Source organism: Rana temporaria, chromosome 12, assembly GCF_905171775.1.
Source record: "Rana temporaria chromosome 12, aRanTem1.1, whole genome shotgun sequence".
NCBI lineage: Eukaryota > Metazoa > Chordata > Amphibia > Anura > Ranidae > Rana > Rana temporaria.
This window is the reverse complement of record NC_053500.1, coordinates 134,684,755-134,703,332: the sequence shown is the minus strand read 5'-3', so window position 1 is coordinate 134,703,332 and position 18,578 is coordinate 134,684,755. Positions and strand designations below refer to the sequence as shown.

General features: G+C 45.5%; 1 protein-coding gene across 1 annotated transcript in view; it reads right to left on the bottom strand.

The window, feature by feature from the left end:
* Positions 1-18,578, bottom strand: part of PCYT2 (phosphate cytidylyltransferase 2, ethanolamine) — a 49,855-nt gene that overhangs the window by 14,881 nt on the left and 16,396 nt on the right. The window contains exons 2-10 of the mRNA XM_040330804.1: positions 16,086-16,174; positions 11,651-11,812; positions 10,944-11,010; positions 10,782-10,863; positions 7,267-7,311; positions 3,099-3,237; positions 2,815-2,897; positions 2,653-2,730; positions 750-815 (exon numbers count right to left, since the gene is read on the bottom strand). Of these exons, the coding sequence (XP_040186738.1) occupies positions 750-815; positions 2,653-2,730; positions 2,815-2,897; positions 3,099-3,237; positions 7,267-7,311; positions 10,782-10,863; positions 10,944-11,010; positions 11,651-11,812; positions 16,086-16,174 (811 nt within the window). The remainder of the gene's footprint in view (positions 1-749; positions 816-2,652; positions 2,731-2,814; positions 2,898-3,098; positions 3,238-7,266; positions 7,312-10,781; positions 10,864-10,943; positions 11,011-11,650; positions 11,813-16,085; positions 16,175-18,578) is intronic.

Below are 18,578 nucleotides of genomic sequence, written 5' to 3'. Positions count from 1 at the left end.
CTTGCTAAGTTTCGTCAAACTGGTTCAGTGTTGGATTTGCCAAAATGTGGACGCATGAAATCTGTCACTAATGAAGAAACATCAGTGGCTGTCCTAGCTTCATTCAGCAAGAGCCCACAGCGTAGCACTCGCTGCGTGTCACTGGAGAGCACATTGAACACATTTTATAAGTGGTCAGAAACTTGTAAATAACTCATGAAAGAATAAAGTTACGTTAAAACCAACCACACCATTGTTTTTCTTGTGAAATTCCCAATGAGTTTAATGTGTCACATGACCCTCTTCCTATTGAAAAAAAAAGGATTTTTGTACTCACCGTAAAATCCATTTCTCTGAGTTCATAGACGGACACAGCCTTCATTGACCTTAGGGTTATGCTTCTTCCTACCAGGAGATTAAATCTCCTGGTAGGAAGAAGCATAACCCTAAGGTCAATGAAGGCTGTGTCCGTCTATGAACGAAAGAGAAAACAAAAGTTGGATTCAAAATGGCCGACTTCAAAATGGCCGCCATGGTCACCACCCATCTTGAAAAGTTTCCCCCCCTCACATATACTAATGTGCCACAAACAGGAAGTTAATATCACCAACCATTCCCATTTTATTAAGGTGTATCCATATAAATGGCCCACCCTGTACAAGTTGGACACCAGGTCATCTATCACATGGGGTATGATCATTTAATATGTTCAAGAAAATACATTCAAAAAGTCTTATATCCAAATCTACTTCTGGATAACCACGATTTACCTTAAAATGATCCAGTAGGTCGGAAGTGACGGAATAGGGCGCTCCAATGACAACTTCTGAAACGTACTGCCCCAGAAAAGGAGAAAAACAGAGTTTGAGATAGCGTGATAAAACCTGGAAGGCACTAATACAGAGTGGGAAACCAGGGACAAAAAAAGAAGAAGACATTGGGCAATATATGTATAGGTCATTAGGTCCACGCTAACAAAGTACCTTGTCATGTGGACAAGCGTCTTTTATAATCCCCTGGATTGCTTGTGCACTCTAAACCAGCCTTTCTCAACCAGAATTCTGAGAAACTCTAGGGTTCACGGGCGGGCACCCCCTGCGCATGCGGCGCTGCTCCATCCGTTTGGACAGGCGATCGCCTGGGACCTGTCACGTGTCCCAGGCGATCGCCTACAGGGAGGGGCTGCCAAAAGGCGATATGACGCATCGCCTTAGCAGCCCCTCGGCGGAAGCAGGAAGTGGGACAGGAAGTCCCACTCCTCCTGAAGCCCCCACTCCCCCCCCAAAAAAATACATGCCAAATGTGGCATGTAAGGGGGCGAGGAGTGGATTAAGCGGAAGTTCCACTTTTGGGTGGAACTCCGCTTTAATGGACCATACACTGATCAGCAAGAAGGCATTTTTCCGGTGGACACCTATACAAGGGGGCATTTTACTACTAAACACCAATGAAAATGGACACTACAATTTCCATGGTGTTTTATTTTGGGCCATTATTATTAATTGTTTCATTTCATGATCATTACAAAAAGTTATTTTGTCTCACAAAGCAGTGTGGATGTAGAGTCAGGACACCCACTAACACACAGCTCCTTTCTCTATCTGCAACGTAGAGAGCGTCCTGACTCTCCTGTAGTCCAAGGGAGAGGGCGAGCAGGACACTCAGGGAGAAAGCCTCGCATTACCGTGTGGAGTTACAGACAGAAGAACAGGAAGTGAGGATTTCTCAGAAGAAATAAGGACATCTAAAAGCAAAATGGAAGGATGAGGTAAGTGAAGGAGGACGGCACTAAGGTAAAGGAAGCTACAGGTGCAGCAGCTGATTGATAATTCTGAAACTACTCCCATTAAGTTCATATATACCATGGACACATACAAACACACAGGGACTTCTTCAAAATAACAAAAAAGGTAGGAATCTGCAACAAAGTTTGTTCATATCCCTGCAATGTACATTGATCACCCAGAGGCCCCGTACACACGACCAAACATGTATGCTGAAACTGGTCCGCGGGCCAGTTTCAGCATACATGTTCGGTCGTGTGTAGGCGCGAGCGGGCCGAATTCCAGCAAACATTTGCCCGCCGGGCCTTTTCCCAGCAGACAAATATTCCTGGACGTGTTTTAAAACCGTCCGCTGGAATCCTGCCCGCTCGGACATGTACGGTCATCAGTACAGACCTACCGTACATGTCCGAGCGCCCGCCGTCCCTCGCATGCATCGAATGACTTTGACGCATGCGTGGAAGCCTTTAAATGGCAGGCCCGCCCACGTCATCGCCGCGTCGACGACGCGGACACGCCCCGCGTAATGTTTACGCGCGGACTTCTGAACGATGGTTAGTACAACCATCGTACAGAAGCCCTCTGGCAGGCATGTACGGTGAAAACGGTCCGACGGACCGGTTTCACCGTACATGTTTGCTCGTTAGTACCCGGCCAGAGGGGAATTTTTTTGTTCACCAAAAGTGGAGTTACTCTTTAAAGTCCTTTGAAAAAGTTATGTCCATCTGACTCCAAGAGGTGTCCACAGGATGACAACACTGCTGCATGATTTCACTGCAGAACCGACAGCATTGTCATTTTATTACAGATAGGGGATTACAGATCTTTTAAAAAAGCTGGCAATCACAACTAGAAAGAGCAAATAGAGACCGGGAAGCTTGCCACTCACCCTGCAGGCCAGGACACTCAGCGTCCTCTCGTGTATGTTCATGATGGGGTAATTCTTCCTCTTGTACAGGTTGACCTCCTGAAGACAGACAGGGTTACAGAGAAGCAAGAACCAACCACTACAAATTCAATGTGAAAGTCAAAGATGACATCTGCAACTAACCTGATCGAAATGCAAGCCCACAATGATGTACGGCTTGGGAGCCAAGCTGTGAGCCTTCTCCAGGAAGTCTATATGGCCGATATCTGCGGCAAATTGTTAAAGGAGTTTTGTGGGCAAAGAAAGAAATAAAAACAATACAAATACAAATTCTTTAGCCTTATTTATGCATTTCATTTTTGGGTTCAGCTGTTGGCCTGGAGTTCAACTTTACAGTCATGGGAAAGGATAAGAACCGAGTACGGAAACTGTCAAAGGCACGGTTAGCATTCATCTTAAAAGGATACGGAAAAGATCGAAGGCTCCAGCAACGTATATTATAGTATCTCCAGGCTCGGGTTCTTTCCCTGAGGCAAACTGCATAATCTTCTGAGATGTCTGAAGAAACTGAGAGACCCCTGTCCACGGGCTGCGACCTCTGGCATCCTATAGAAGACAATACACATTATTGGGGTTGATTTACTAAACCTGGAGGGTTCAAAATCTAGTGCAGCTGTGCATGGTAGCCAATCAGCTTCTAACTTCAGCTTGTTCAATTAACCACTTAAGACCCGGACCTTTAGGCAGCTAAAGGACCTGGTCAGTTTTTGCGATTCGGCATTGCGTCGCTTTAACTGACAATTGCGCGGTCGTGCGACGTGGCTCTCACGTTTCCCCAAAAATATAGCTTTCTTTTGGTGGTATTTGATCACCTCTGCAGTTTTTATTTTTTGCGCTATAAACAAAAATAGAGCGACAATTTTGAAAAAAAACACAATATTTTTTACATTTTGCTATAATAAATATCCCCCAAAAATATATAAAAAATAATTTTTTTTCTCAGTTTAGGCCGATACGTATTCTTCTACATATTTCTGGTAAAAAAAAAAAAAAAAATCGCAATAAGCGTTTATCGATTGGTTTGCGCAAAATTTATAGTGTTTACAAATACATTTTTTTTTTTTACTACTAATGGCAGCGATCAGCGATTTTTTTCGTGACTGCGACATTATGGCGGACACTTCGGACAATTTTGACACATTTTTGGGACCATTGTCATTTTCACAGCAAAAAATGCATTAAAAATGCATTGTTTACTGTGAAAATGACAATTGCAGTTTGGGAGTTAACCACAAGGGGGCGCTGAAGGGGGTTAAGGGTGACCTCATTTGTGTTTCTAACTGTAGGGGGGTGTGGCTGTAGGTGCGACGTTGTTGATTGTGTTTCCCTATAAAAGGGAACACACGATCAATGACGGCGCCACAGTGAAGAACGGGGAAGCTGTGTTTACACACAGCTCTCCCCGTTCTTCATTTTCGGGGACCGATCTCGGGACTCCAGTGGCGATCGGGTCTGCAGGTCCCGCGGTCACGGAGCTTCGGACCGGGTCGCGGGCACGCGCACGCGACCCACGGCTGGGCACTTAAAGAGGACGTACCTGTACATGCTTGTGCCCAGCCGTGTCATTCTGCCGACGTATATGTGCAGGAGGCGGTCCTTAAGTGGTTAAAGGGGTTGTAAAGGTACAATTTTCCTAAATAACTTCCTTTACCTTAGTGCAGTCCTCCTTCACTTACCTCATCCTTCCATTTTGCTATTATATGTCTTTATTTCTTCTGAGAAATCCTCACTTCCTGTTCTTCTGTCTGTAACTCCACACAGTAATGCGAGGCTTTCTCCCTGGTGTGGAGTGTTCTGCTCGTCCCCCTCCCTTGGACTAAAGGAGAGTCAGGACGCTCTCTACGTTGCAGATAGAGAAAGGAGCTGTGTGTTAGCGGGCGTCCTGACTCTCCTGTAGTCCAAGGGAGGGGGCGAGCACGACACTCCACACCAGGGAGAAAGCCTCACATTACTGTGTGGAGTTACAGACAGAAGAACAGGAAGTGAGGATTTCTCAGAAGAAATAAGGACATTTAAAAGCAAAATGGAAGGATGAGGTAAGTGAAGGAGGACTGCACTAAGGTAAAGGAAGATATTTAGGGGAAAAAAAATTGTACCTTTACAACCCCTTTAGGCTTTGACCAAAAAAATAAATAAAATGGAAGCCGATTGGTCTCTGTCTATACAGAGCTGCACCAGATTCTGCACTCTCCAGGTTTAGTAAATCAACACCTATGCGTGTGTGGAGTTTTCAGCATATAGATTAAGAAAGAAACAAGTCAAAAAGGATATTAGTTATCTACTAAAACCAAATTCTCTCCTTTTCTTACACACTGATCCAGGCGATTTTAAGGAACAATCTGGTTGCAAACAAAGCCGTTCTCCCTTTGGATGCTCTGAAACAAACACTGCTAATCTATAAAATATGCAGTGTAAAATATCGCAACATATTACCGGTACATAAAAACTTGCCGACCAGTCATGTACCTGGTACGTCATCGGTCTTCAAGTGGTTGTATTGGGATGATGCAGGCATCAGCCCCAGTGCCGTTTAACCACTTAACGACCGCCGCATGTATATGTACGTCCACAGAATGGCACGTATAGGCAGATGGGCATACATGTAACGTCCCTGCCTTTCCGCGGGTCGGGGGTCCAATCGGGACCCCCCCCCCCCCGGTACATGAGGCGGTCGGTTCTTCCGTGGGAGCGATCCGGGATGAGGGGGCGGCTATTGGTTTCTAGCCGCCCCCTCGCGATCGCTCCCCGGAGCTGGAGAACGGGGAGAGCCGTATGTAAACACGGCTTCCCCGTGCTTCACTGTGGCGGCTGCATCGATCGTGTCATCCCTTTTATAGGGAGACTCGATCGATGACGTCAGACCTACAGCCACACCCCCCTACAGTTGTAAACACACACTAGGTGAAACATAACTCCTTCAGCGCCCCCTGTGGTTAACTCGCAAACTGCAACTGTCATTTTCACAATAAACAATGCAATTTAAATGCATTTTTTGCTGTGAAAATGACAATGGTCCCAAAAATGTGTCAAAATTGTCCGAAGTGTCCGCCATAATGTCGCAATCACGAAAAAAAATCGCTGATTGCCGCCATTAGTAGTAAAAAAATAATAATAAAAATGCAATAAAACTATCCCCTATTTTGTAAACGCTATACATTTTGCGCAAACCAATCAATAAACGCGTATTGCGATTTTTTATTACCAAAAATATATAGAAGAATACGTATCAGCCTAAACTGAGGGAAAAAAAATGTTTTTTTTTATATATATATTTTTGGGGGATATTTATTATAGAAAAAAGTAAAAAATATTGCATTTTTTTCAAAACTGTCGCTCTATTTTTGTTTATAGCGCAAAAAATGAAAACCGCAGAGGTGATCAAATACCACCAAAAGAAAGCTCTATTTGTGGGAAAAAAAGGACGTCAATTTTGTTTGGGAGCCACGTTGCACGACCGCGCAATTGTCTGTTAAAGCGACGCAGTGCCGAATCGCAAAACCTGGCCTGGGCCTTTAGCTGCATTTTGGTCCGGGGCTTAAGTGGTTAAGAGCCGACGGTTGGGTCTTTTGTAATAGAAATCGGAGCAGCTAACTAGCCGCTCAATTGCTATTACAAGCAGCAGCAGGGGACTCCCCAGGGCACCCCCACGGCTTGCTGGCAGGACAGCCTGAATCAGCTTTGATTGGCTGTTCAGTATAGTAACCCGGACATGATGACCTGACACCACTTCCAGTTTATCCAGATGTCAACGGCACCAATTTTCAAAAAAACAAAAGCATTCAAAAACACAGATCTTTTGAATGCCTTTAGGCACAGGAAGCTCTTCTACACCCCAGATTCCTCCATAAAGTGTACCTGCCACATACCTATTGCTGTCACAAGGATGTTTACATTCTTTGTGACAGCAATAGAAGTGATTACAAAAAAATAAAAATTAAAGCAACAGTGTAAAATTAAAGAATAAATTAATAAAAATAAATATGAAAGTGCCCCTGCTTCCCCCCCCCCTTAGGCTAGCACGCAAAGCTAAATGCATGCGTTGGTCCCATGCGCACGCAAACATCGATAGTCCCACAGATGTGAGATATCACTGTAAACAGACGATCATGGACAGTACCGTGCCTTGAAAAAGTATTCATACCCCCTTGAAATTTTCCACATTTTGTCATGTTACAACCAAAAAATGCAAATGTATTTTTATTGGGGTTTTATGTGATAGACCAACACAAAGTGCCACATAATTGTGAGGTGGAAGGAAAATGATAAATGGTTTTCAATATTTTTTTTTTTTTTTTTAAATATGTGAAAATTGTGGGGTACATTTCTATTCAGCCCCCCTGAGTCAACACTTTGTAGAAACACCTTTCGCTGCAATTACTTAAATAGTGCTCCGTTGTCGGCATCCGTGGGAGGAATAGTGCCCCATTGCTGCTGACCTTTGGGGGGGGGGGGGGGGGAATAATGGCTCATGGTTTGGATAAAAAGCAAGCAAAAGGCAGCATCTGCCCCCCCCCCTCCCACAGTTTGAAGATCGCTGATCTAGAGTGTCACTCATGCATGCAATAGAATACTCACCTTACCGAAGTTGTCTTGGTGCCGTTTATAGTCTTGAGTAGCTTCCTGTAAGAGTGACAATAAATTAGTCATATGGTTATGACAGGCTGGGCAATGTTCATTTACAAGGCAAAAAACAACTTGATGAGGCTCTGAATTCATTAAAGAGGAACTGCAGGCAGCTCACATAATTTGTAATAAAAACATCTTTGCCATTTCTGAAGCTTCCCTCCAACCACTTTGCATATTATTTTATATATACTGTGATTCTGTACTTGCCAAATATGCTGCAGAAATCTCTCCCTCCACTGAGTCTGGCTGCATCCATTTTAACTGTGGGCAGCTGAAGCTGCTGCCTGCTCAGGGGAGAGGGGCGGGTCCGGGTCGGGAGGTTCGGGGCTCCGTGTCTGAATGGGCACAGGGAGCTGTGACTCGGCTTGGGTGCCCCCACAGCAAGCTGCTTGCTGTGGGGGCACTGAACAGGAAAGAAGGGCCAGGATCACAGAAGAGGGACACGAGAAGAGGAGGATCCGGGCTACTCCGTGCAAATTCAATGCAACAGAGCAGGTAAGTATGACATGTTTGTTATTTTTATAGGAAAAAAGAAACAAGACTTTACAATCACTTGCTGGTAATTATTGCAGGGCCAGAAGGCTCAGAGTCAGGAAGAGGATTTCCCGACCACAGAAGATTTCTACGGGATGACATCCCTCATTACAAGTATGCTCTGCGACTTAAGCTGTTCGGATTATTATTATTTTTTTTAAATAGCTAAACTTCAGCTTTTGTTTTTTAATTTGATCCTTATGTTTGCCATTTCCATACCTCACTAGTGCCTCCTAGGAGAGCTGGGTGCTCAAAATCCTCAGAGAATGCCATCCAGCTCCTCGCTCACCCTAGGTGCACCCTAACATGATTTTGAGAGTCCAGCTCTTTTAGGGGGGGCTGCTCCTCCCAAAAATGATGGAGACCAAGCCAAAGTATTTTTTACCGATATAATTTTCAACGCCCACTGCTGCAAAAATTAAAAGCCAGCAGCTACACATACTGTAGCCGCTGACTTTTAATAAATGGACACTTACCTGTCCTGGAGTCCAGCGATGTCGGCACCGCGGCTTAAGTTTCCATCAGCTGTCGGGTTCTGCCACTGCCATTGCCAGTAAGGGAAACGCGATAGTAAAGCATTACAGCTTCACGCCGGGTCCCTACTGCGCACGAGCGAGGCAACCGCTGCGCTCTCCTACTGACCCAGCAGCAGGGGAAGGGTGTCAAACGCTGATGTAATACGCTGCGGCCGGTGTTCTGACGAGAAATGCCCCCGGTCGAAAAGAGGCCCGCCCAGTACTGCGCTTGGTACGGAGCCACCGAAAGCCTCCGAACATCGGAATTTATGATCAGCTGTAGACGGCGCCTGCGCACAATAGCCGACGTTGTGCTACACGCTCCTGATGCTCGTGCAAGTCTGCAAAGGGGCGGATTTCTTCATGATGGGCACGTGTGAGGGGGGGGGATGCCTAGGGAAGGGGGCGTATTTTGAAATGATGGGCAGTGCTGCCAAGATGGGGGTGGCATTTTTCATGAAAGTCAAACACATCTCCTAAACAACTATGGGCCAGATTCAGGTAGAATTCCGGCGGCGTAACGTATTGCATTTACGTTACACCGCCGCAAGTTTTACGGGCAAGTGCTTGATTCACAAAGCATTTGCCTGTAAACTTGCGGCGGCGTAGCGTAAATCCATCCGGCGCAAGCCCGCCTAATTCAAATGGGGCGTGTATAATTTAAATTAGGCGTGTTCCCACGCCGAACGTACTGCGCATGCTCCGTTTAGAAATTTGATGCCGTGCTTTGCGTGAAATGACGTCGCACTGACGTCATTTTTTGAACGGCAACGTGCGTTACGTCCTTTCCTATTCACGAACGACTTACGCAAAAAAAAAAATTTTAATTCGACGCAGGAACGACACCCATACTTTAACATGGCAAGTCTAAATATAAGCCAATAAATAGCAGCTGTAACTTTACGCCGGAAAAAGCCGACTAGCGACGACGTAAGAGAATGCGACGACCGCGCGTACCTTCGTGGATCGCCGTAAACAGCTAATTAGCATACCCGACGTGGAAAACGAGGCGAACTCCACCCAGCGGGCGCCGAAGTATTACACCTACGATCCGAAGGCGTACGAAGCCGTACGCCTATCGGATCGAAGCCAGAAGCCGTCGTATCTTGGTTTGAGGATTCAAACTAAAGATACGACGCGGCAAATTTGAAAGTACGCCGGAGTATCAGCAGATACTCCGGCGTACTTCTGTGAATCTGGCCCTGTATCTCTGCTATTCTTCGTAAAAACATGTTTATATTTGTTTAGGAGATGTGTTCGAGTTTCGTGAAAAGTTCCATCCCCATCTTAGCAGCACTGCCGATCATTACAAAATATGCCCATTTCTGTATGTATCTGCCCCTCACACATGCCCACCGTGAAGAAATCCGCGCCCTGCAGACTTGCACGAGCATCGGGAGCGTGTGGCACAATGTCGGGTATTGTGTGCAGGCGCCGTCCACAGCTGATCGTAAATTCCGATTTTCAGCGGCTTACGGCGGCTCCGTACTGCGCATTTCTCAACAGGACACCGGGACTCCTGGAAGTGGGCACAGGACACCTGTCAAAGACAGGTATCCGCTTCCCCCTCGCCCGAAAGGGAACTCCGCTTTAAGACTATTTGTACAGTATTTGGATGATGGAGAGCAGTGAGTAAAGTGGAACATTCTTTTTTATAGAAGGTCAGCTTTAAAGTAAAAAAAATAATTCTATAGTTCAATACAGTTTAAACACAAAGTAGCACTGTGATATTGTGATGGATTATACTAAAATTCCTATTTTGTGTTAAGCCAATTCTTTTATTAGAACCACTGAAATGTTTTCTCTTCTTATATTCTTTTATATTGTTTTTATATTCATTATCTATATATGCATGTGTGAAAAGTATATATCACAATAGTATTTGTTTTCCTTAAAGAGTTTATATCAGATATGATATTAAGTTTTAAAGTTACAACTCAGCATTGGAGGACAAGGGACTAAAATAGAGCAGCTGCGACCCCCCCCTTCGCTCCTCATTCTCCAACCCCTACCTCCTACTGCATTCCTAAATGGCTTCACTTCAAAGCCCTCTCCTCGATTAAAACAATTGTTTGAAACGAACCAATGTGAATGCATATGTTTTGTGATGTCATATTGTTAATAAAGGAAGCCGCCCAGGCTACATCCCCTCCTCTTTCACTTTGGGAACGAAGCAACAGACGGTGTGTCAATTCTTGCTATACAATTTGATCCAGTAGGCAGTACAGGCTTCCCCTGATTTGAGACAGGGCCTCATCCTCATCAATATCTTTGCAAGGTCTTTCTCAGTTGCTGATTTAAATTAAAAAAATATTTTTTATATTAAAAGAGGGAGAAGCAGAGTTGAAGCAGAATTGTATTCACAATCCCAGAGACCCTCATTTATCTCACCCACCCAGCGGGTCCATTACTTACCACACTGTGATGGGCCTTTGTCATGAGCAGCATACGGCCTACTAGGTCTGTGGTGGACACCCCCTGAGTGCGCTGGCATTCCCTAGACAACATAAGCCGAGACTGGTCAACACTTTTCATACAAACTTCTATCCAATTAAATCTCTACAGACTGCTACCAACCTGTATCGCTGAGCATTCTTCACCTCCTCATAGGTATCCTTACCGTCCACCGTCAGTGTAATGTCATCTGCAGAAGAGCACAAAATATTACACAGAGTCATTCAACCAGATAGAAAAAAGTTCAAATAAAATCCAACAATGTTCTATTCTTATTTGCTACCTTTGGTCTGTTAACCACTTGCCGTTTTACTGCGGCAGCATGGCACGGCTGGGCGAAACAATATTTGTTCACAATATTTGTTCACTAAGTGCAAACAGATTATAATAATAAGTTTGTCTATGCATAATCAGTGCTTATGCATAGCAGCTATGATTAAGCACAGAACACATTAGCCGTTTTCCTCTGATATTGGATGGTTTGATTTGATTGAAGATGATTTCCAATAAAGCTGAATTTTAGATGTGCCGCTAACCGTATTGTTCCTATCCTCTATGAAGACAGCGTTGAGCTAAGCTAAACCTAAAACCTCACACAGGTTTTTTATTTATTTTCAAAATAAGGTAGTGCAGCAACCAACAACTGACAGTGACCAATCAGAATTCACCTTTCATTGTTCAGGCTGCTAAAAAGTAAAATCTGATTGATTCCTTGGGGTTACTGCACTTTGCACATCACTCTCCTTTGACTTGTTTCATTATATAAACTCAGTAATGTACTGTGTGTTTTGCCTGGATTGCCATGGTCGGCAATGGAATAATCTACTCACTTCCATGGACACAGAAGTCACAGTTATATTTGTCCAGGGTGTCCAGTGTGGTCACGTAGGGGGCTCCAGGCACAATCTCATCCACCCACTTAATGGCGCGCACCATCTTGTAGCGCTCTTCTTGGGTGAAGACCGGCGGCCCTTTGTGACGGGCTATTTCTTCTGAAGAAAGATTTAAGAAATATTGTTATTATTATTATTAACTAGCAAAAGTGTATCTGTTCCAGAGTGGGAAAGGTTGGGGTTAAAGAAAACGAGGCTAAAGAAGTGTCTAATGGCCACTATGTACAAAAGTGGAGTATGACAATGGCCACTATGTACAGAATTGGAGTATGGAGGGAATGACAAAGGGCAATATGTGCAGGAATTGAGTATGGAGAGTATGACAATAGCCAATATGTACAGAAGTAGAGTATGGAGGGTATGACAATAGGCAGTATGTACAGATGTGGAGTATAGAGGGTATGACAATAGGCAGTATGTACAGATGTGGAGTATGGAGGGTATGACAACAGGCAGTATGTACAGATGTGGAGTATGGAGGGTATGACAACAGGCAGTATGTACAGATGTGGAGTATGGAGGGTATGACAATAGGCAGTATGTACAGATGTGGAGTATGGAGGGTATGACAATAGGTAGTATGTACAGATGTGGAGTATGGAGGGTATGACAATAGGCAGTATGTGCAGGAGTAGAATATGGAGAGTACTGTATTTGCTGGCGTACAAGACTACATTTTACACTTAAAAAAACTGGCCAAAAAGCAGGGGTCGTCTTAGGCCTCGTACACACCAGCGGACATGTCCGATGAAAATGGTCCGCGGACCGTTTTCATCGGACATGTCCGCTCTGAGATTTCCGTCTGATGGCTGTACACACTATCAAACCGAAATCCGCGCGGACAGAGAACGCGGTGACGTAGACGACACCGACGTTCTCTCTCGCGCGAGTTCAATGCTTCCACGCATGCGCGGGATTTCGGTCCGCTGGTTAGACATACTAACCAGCGGACATGTCCGCTGGACAGCTTTCCAGCCGACATGTTTCTTAGCATGCTAAGAAACATTTGTCCGCTGGAAATCTGTCCGCTAGCCTGTACACACGATCAGATCTGTCCGCTGAAACTGGTCGGCGGACCAGTTTCAGCGGACATGTCCGGTCGTGTGTACGAGGCCTTATACGCCGGGACAGCTGCTCCGATGCCTGCTGGATGTGCGGTAATACTGTATGTAGCTTCGGCTACATACAGTATATACCGCTTAGCCAATCCCGGTGAGCGATGTATTCAAATGAATACAGAGCCTGCTCTGATTGGAGTAACAACCTCTGCCAATCCAAGCAGGCTACATACAGTCATTAATAGAATACATTGCTCGCCGTTATTGGTTCCAGCCCCAGCAAGATGGCTCCAGCAAGAATGAAGAAGAATATGGCTCCAGAAGGAAGAAAAATGAAGCGTCGGAAGCCTCGGAAGGGGGGTCGTCTTATACGGTGAGTACAGGCAAACAAATCGTAAAAAAAAAGTAAAATTAGGGGGTCGTCTTATACACCGGCAAATACGGTATGACAATAGTCAATGGCCCAGATTCAATAAGATTTGCGCGATATTTGCGTGGATTTTGCCCTGCGCCCACGCAAATATTTTGCGCTGCCCTCGATTCACGGAGCAGCAGCTCCGTGACTTGCGAGGGCGCGCCGGCAAATTTGCCCGGCGTAAGCGCGCGCAAGTTAAATGATCCCGCCGGGGGCGGGAATCATTTAAATTAAGCGCGCTCCCGCGCCGAGCGTACAGCGCATGCTCCGTCAGGAAACTTTCCCGACGTGCATTGCGGCAAATGACGTCGCAAGGACGTCATTTGCTTCAAAGTGAACGTGAATGGCGTCCAGCGTCATTCACGAAGCACTTACGCAAATGACGTAACATTTGAACGTCGCGACGCGGGAGCGGCGGTATACTTTAGCACAGGCTGCCCCTGCTATTAGAAAGGGCAGCCTTGCGCTAAAGTAGCCATACGGAAACTCCGTACCTGGCTTGCGCGGGGCCCGCGCAAGATTGTGAATCAGTGGTAGTATGCAATTTGCATACTACACGCTGATACACAATAGGAGCGCCTCCTAGCGGCCCCCGCAAGAATGCAGCCTAAAATCTGCGAGGCATAAGAGCCTTATGCCGCGCAGATTTTAGGCTGCAGTCGGTGTAACGAGGTTCATGAATCAGGAGCACTTGTTACACCAGAGCAAGTAAGCAATTGCGCCGTGTAACTCATGGTTACACGGGCGCAATTGCTTCTTGAATCTGGGCCCATATGTACAGGAGTTAAGTATGGAGGGAATGACAAAGGGCAGTATGTGCAGGAGTGGATTATGGAGAGTATGACAATAGCCAATATGTACAGAAGTAGAGTATGGAAGGTATGACAACGGGCAGTATAAACAGAAGTGGAGTATGAAGCGTATGACAATGGGCAGTATGTACAGGAGAGCAGTGCGGGGGTATGACAGTGGAGTGTGAAGGCTAAAGCGGAGAACAGTATGTACAGGAGAAAAGGGTGGAGGATATGACAGCTGGCATTAAGTACAGGAGAGTTTTTAAGTTTGAAGACAGCAGGAAACAGAACCTCTGGCATGGTTTTATTTGTGGTCTCCATTAAGAACCAGAAGGGAAATAGCAATAACATCAAGTCTCGAGGATAAATTATAGAAACTAATTACTTAAAAGTGAGTTGTGGGTCTAGAAAAAGATGGATGGCTGGCATACCAGTAATGTTGATGTTATTAGTATGGTGCCCTTGAAAGACCACAGTCATAAATACTTGTATATTCAATAGGGGGGGGGATCAGCCCCAGCCCAAAACTCCAAACACAGGTCAATTGAAGATTTGACAAAGAGGCCATGCCTCGAAACACGTCATTTTGGAGACTAGAGATGCTTCCAGCGCTTCAGGTCACCCTTCAGAGTGTCTTCACGCCGCTTCTGGTGACATGAATCTGGTCCACTCACCAGTTACCCGATCGGGTCTCCCCATTAGATTTCTGCCAACCTAGTTCCTCGCTCAGTGCCTGCCTGGGCGCCCTGGGTGGTTTTAGTCATAATGTGCTAGTATGCGCCGCATACTAGCACATTATGACAAACTTACCTGAAAACAAAGCCCTCCAGCAGAGCGGTGCATACTAGCACCTTATGACTAAAACCATCCAGGGCAGCCAGGCAAACATGGTGCTTCCATCTTCACCTGGTCTTTCTTCTGGGTTTGCGTATGAATGGCTGTGCCGCGATGACACCACGGCCTTGGCACAGAGCTCTGAAGGAACAGCACGGGTATGCAGTTCAGTCAGAGTGCATGTGCTGGTGACGTCACCGGCTGCGGAATGAATTATCTTCGTTTCCATTGACTTCTATAGTGAAACTCGCTTTGATATGCGAGTGCTTTGGATTACAAGCATTCTCCTGGATTATGCTCGTAATCCAAGGTTCCACTGTATTTATTTTTTCATATGCAATACATGATCTCAAAAGCCCAAAAAAACAATGGGGTGGATTCAAGAAGCAATTGCGCCTGTGTAACCATAGGTTACACAGCGCAATTGCTTACTTGCCTCGGCGTAACGAGTGCTCCTGATTCAGGAACCTCGTTACGCCGACTGCAGCCTAAGATCTGCGCGGCATAAGGCTCTTATGCCCGCATATCTTAGGCTGCATTCTTGCGATGGCCGCTAGGTGGCGTTCCCGTTTTGCTCAGGGTATAGTATGCAAATTGCATACTAACACCGATTCACAACGTTGCGCAAGACCTGCGTACGCAATTTACGTCGTTTCCATACGGCGGTTTTTGCGTAAGGCTGCCCCTGCTATTAGGGGGCAGCCAATGTTACGTATACCCGTCGTTCCCGCGTCGCGAAATTAGAATTTTAAATTAAATTTGAAATTTGAATTTTACGTACTTTGCGTAAGTGATTCGTGAATGGCGCTGGACGACATTCACGTTCACTTTGAAGCAAATGACGTCCTTGCGACGTCATTTGCCGCAATGCACGTCGGGAAAGTTTCCCGACGGAGCATGCGCTCTACGATCGGCGCGGGAAGGCGCCTAATTTAAACGATTTCCGCCCCCTACGGGATCATTTAAATTGCGCGCGCTTGCGCCGGGCATTTTGCCGGCGTGCCCACGCAATTTACGGAGCTTCTGCTCCGTGAATCAAGGGCAGCGGAGCAAATTTGCGGGGGCGCAGGGCAAAAACGTTGCCCTGTGCCTCCGTAAATAATGCGCAATTCTACCTGAATCCGGGCCAATGAGCTTGTGGAAGTTCAAGATGTATAGCACCTCCATAGCGGCCAACAAGAGACATGACCATTTCACTCCCCGTCTTTTTCATGGCTGCATTCCAGCACTTCAAAGGCTGGGGGTCACAAGCAGGCATAGGGCACACTTACCATCTGTGTGCACGCCAACGATCAAGTAATCCCCCATGGCCCGTGCCTGACGGAGCTGGTTGGAATGTCCATAATGAACCATGTCATAGCTGAAAAACAAAAGAAGGAGAAGAATGTCATTGAGATACCCACACAAAAGCCCAGCTAGGACAGTTCAACAGAGAATGGCTGGCAGCTACAGAGGGGGGGGTACAAGAGCACAGAATGATCCCACTGACTTCTACTGGAGTGTGAATAATGTTTAACCACTGAAAGTGAATAAAACCATTTGTGGAAAGAAAAAAAAAAAAACTTTTTTTGAAAAGGTGAAACATATTATCAAAATTTCAATAATTGTTTTCAATCTTTTTAAACCTGCAACTTTCGTATAAGCCTCTGTTTACACCAGTGGGCTAAAAAGGTACTGCATCTTTTTTTTTTAATACTTCTGCATGTTGTATCTTTTTTTTGTTTTGTTTTTAATACTTCTGCATGTTGTATCTTTTTTTTTTTTTTTTTTTTAACTTCTGCATGTTGTATCTTTTTTTTTTTTTTTTTAATACTTCTGCATGTTGTATCTTTTTTTTTTTTTTACTTATTTTTATTGAAGATGATTTGTATAAGTACAGAACGTAGCCTTTGAGCATTCCCCAGCTAACAAACACAGATAACACAAACTGCTAAATAATACAACTTATCAAATACAAAGGACAAAACATTCCATACAACTGCGCTTGGCCGTTCTAATAATTTATTTCAAGGATTAATGAATTACAAGGAAGATTCCTGCTACCTCTTAACCAACAGAGTGATACATCAGGAGAACATTTACTGGCAGTTGAATTTATACCCGACCTTTGATGCGCTTTCAGATATGAACTTGTCCTAAAGAGTCCCTGGAGATCTTGCCATGCAGGTTCCTGTTCAGGCAGGGCTGCCTATCGGGGGGGTACCCCTGGTCCTCCCGAAGGGGGCCCAGGCACAAAGAAGTGCACAAAGAAGTGCCCGGAAAGCAAGGGGAATTGGTGGGGTGACAATTACAGAAGGATGCCCTGTGCGGCTCTCTGCAGCAGCTGAAAGACCGTTTCTCTCCCTTCCCGCTGGATTTTAGCTGCTGCAGGGAGAGCCACAGGAGACCCCCATCCTCACCAATCCCCCTCCCTGTTCTGATGACATTTTGTTCCCCCCTGTGTGCCCAGGTTCCCCTCCTGCAGCTCTACTGCCTTGCCTTCCCCCCCCCCCCCCCCGGCTGCTACCAGTACACAGAGCAGGGCTCGACAAATCCCGTTCGCCAGGTCGACTAGAAATAGCCTCCTGGCGACTTGGCTTGGAAGGTGGGCAAGGAAGGTGTCCCCAGCTCTTCCTTGTGTGAGCTGGCGCCATCTGGTGGTGGCCGTTGGTATTACAAGTTAAGCATTACAAGTTAAACAGCAATTCTAATGTAATTTTTCACTATTTTCACTGCCATCTTCTTCCCTCTAATTAGAACCCCCAAACATTATATATATATTTTTTATCCTAACACCCTAGAGAATAAAATGGCGATCGTTGCAATACTTTCTGTCACGCATTATTTGCGCAGCGGTCTTACAAGCGCACTTTTTTGGGAAAAAATTACACTTTTTTTAATTAAAAAAATAAGACAACAGTAAAGTTATCCCCATTTTTTTTAATATTATGAAAGATAATGTTACGCCGAGTAAATTCATACCCAACATGTCACGCTTCAAAATTACGTCCGCTCATAGAATGGCGACAAACTTTTACCCTTTAAAATCTTCATAGGCGACGTTTAAAAAAATCTACAGGTTGCATGTTTTGAGTTACAGAGGAGGTCTAGGGCTAAAATTATTGCTCTCGCTCTACCAATCGCAGCGATACCTCACGTGTGGTTTGAACACCGTTTACATATGCGGGCGCTGCTCACGTATGTGTTCGCGTCTGCGCGCAAGCTCTTCGGGACGGGGTGCGTTTTCTGGCTCCTAACTTTTTTAGCTGGCTCTTAGATTCCAATCAAATCTGTCAAACCCTGACACAGAGGATGCACCAGAATGGAGAGCGGTGGAAGAAGACGGTAGATATGTAATTTACTGGCCCCTTAATTTTCTTAATGGACGCAGTGGGTAATCAGTAATGATCACTCCTGTGTCCATTGATAACTGAGCATTGTAAACTGTGCTTACTGTACTTCAGTTTATGAATGAGCAGGAGCCTCAGTCTTCTCTTCATTCATCTTCAGAGGCTACAGAGAAAGGAACTGAAGAATCTGTGTCCTCAAATCATTTCTCTGTCTCAAAGGCGAGATATCAGTATAAATGTAAGGCTTCGTACACACGACCGAACATGTCTGCTGAAACTGGTCCGTCGGACCAGTTTCCGCGGACATGTTCAGTCGTCTGTACGGCCGACCGGACAATTTTCCGGCGGATCGGACAGGTTTCCAGCGGACAAATGTTTCTTAGCATGCTAAGAAACATGTCCGCTGGAAGCCTGTCCGTCGGACATGTTCGGTCG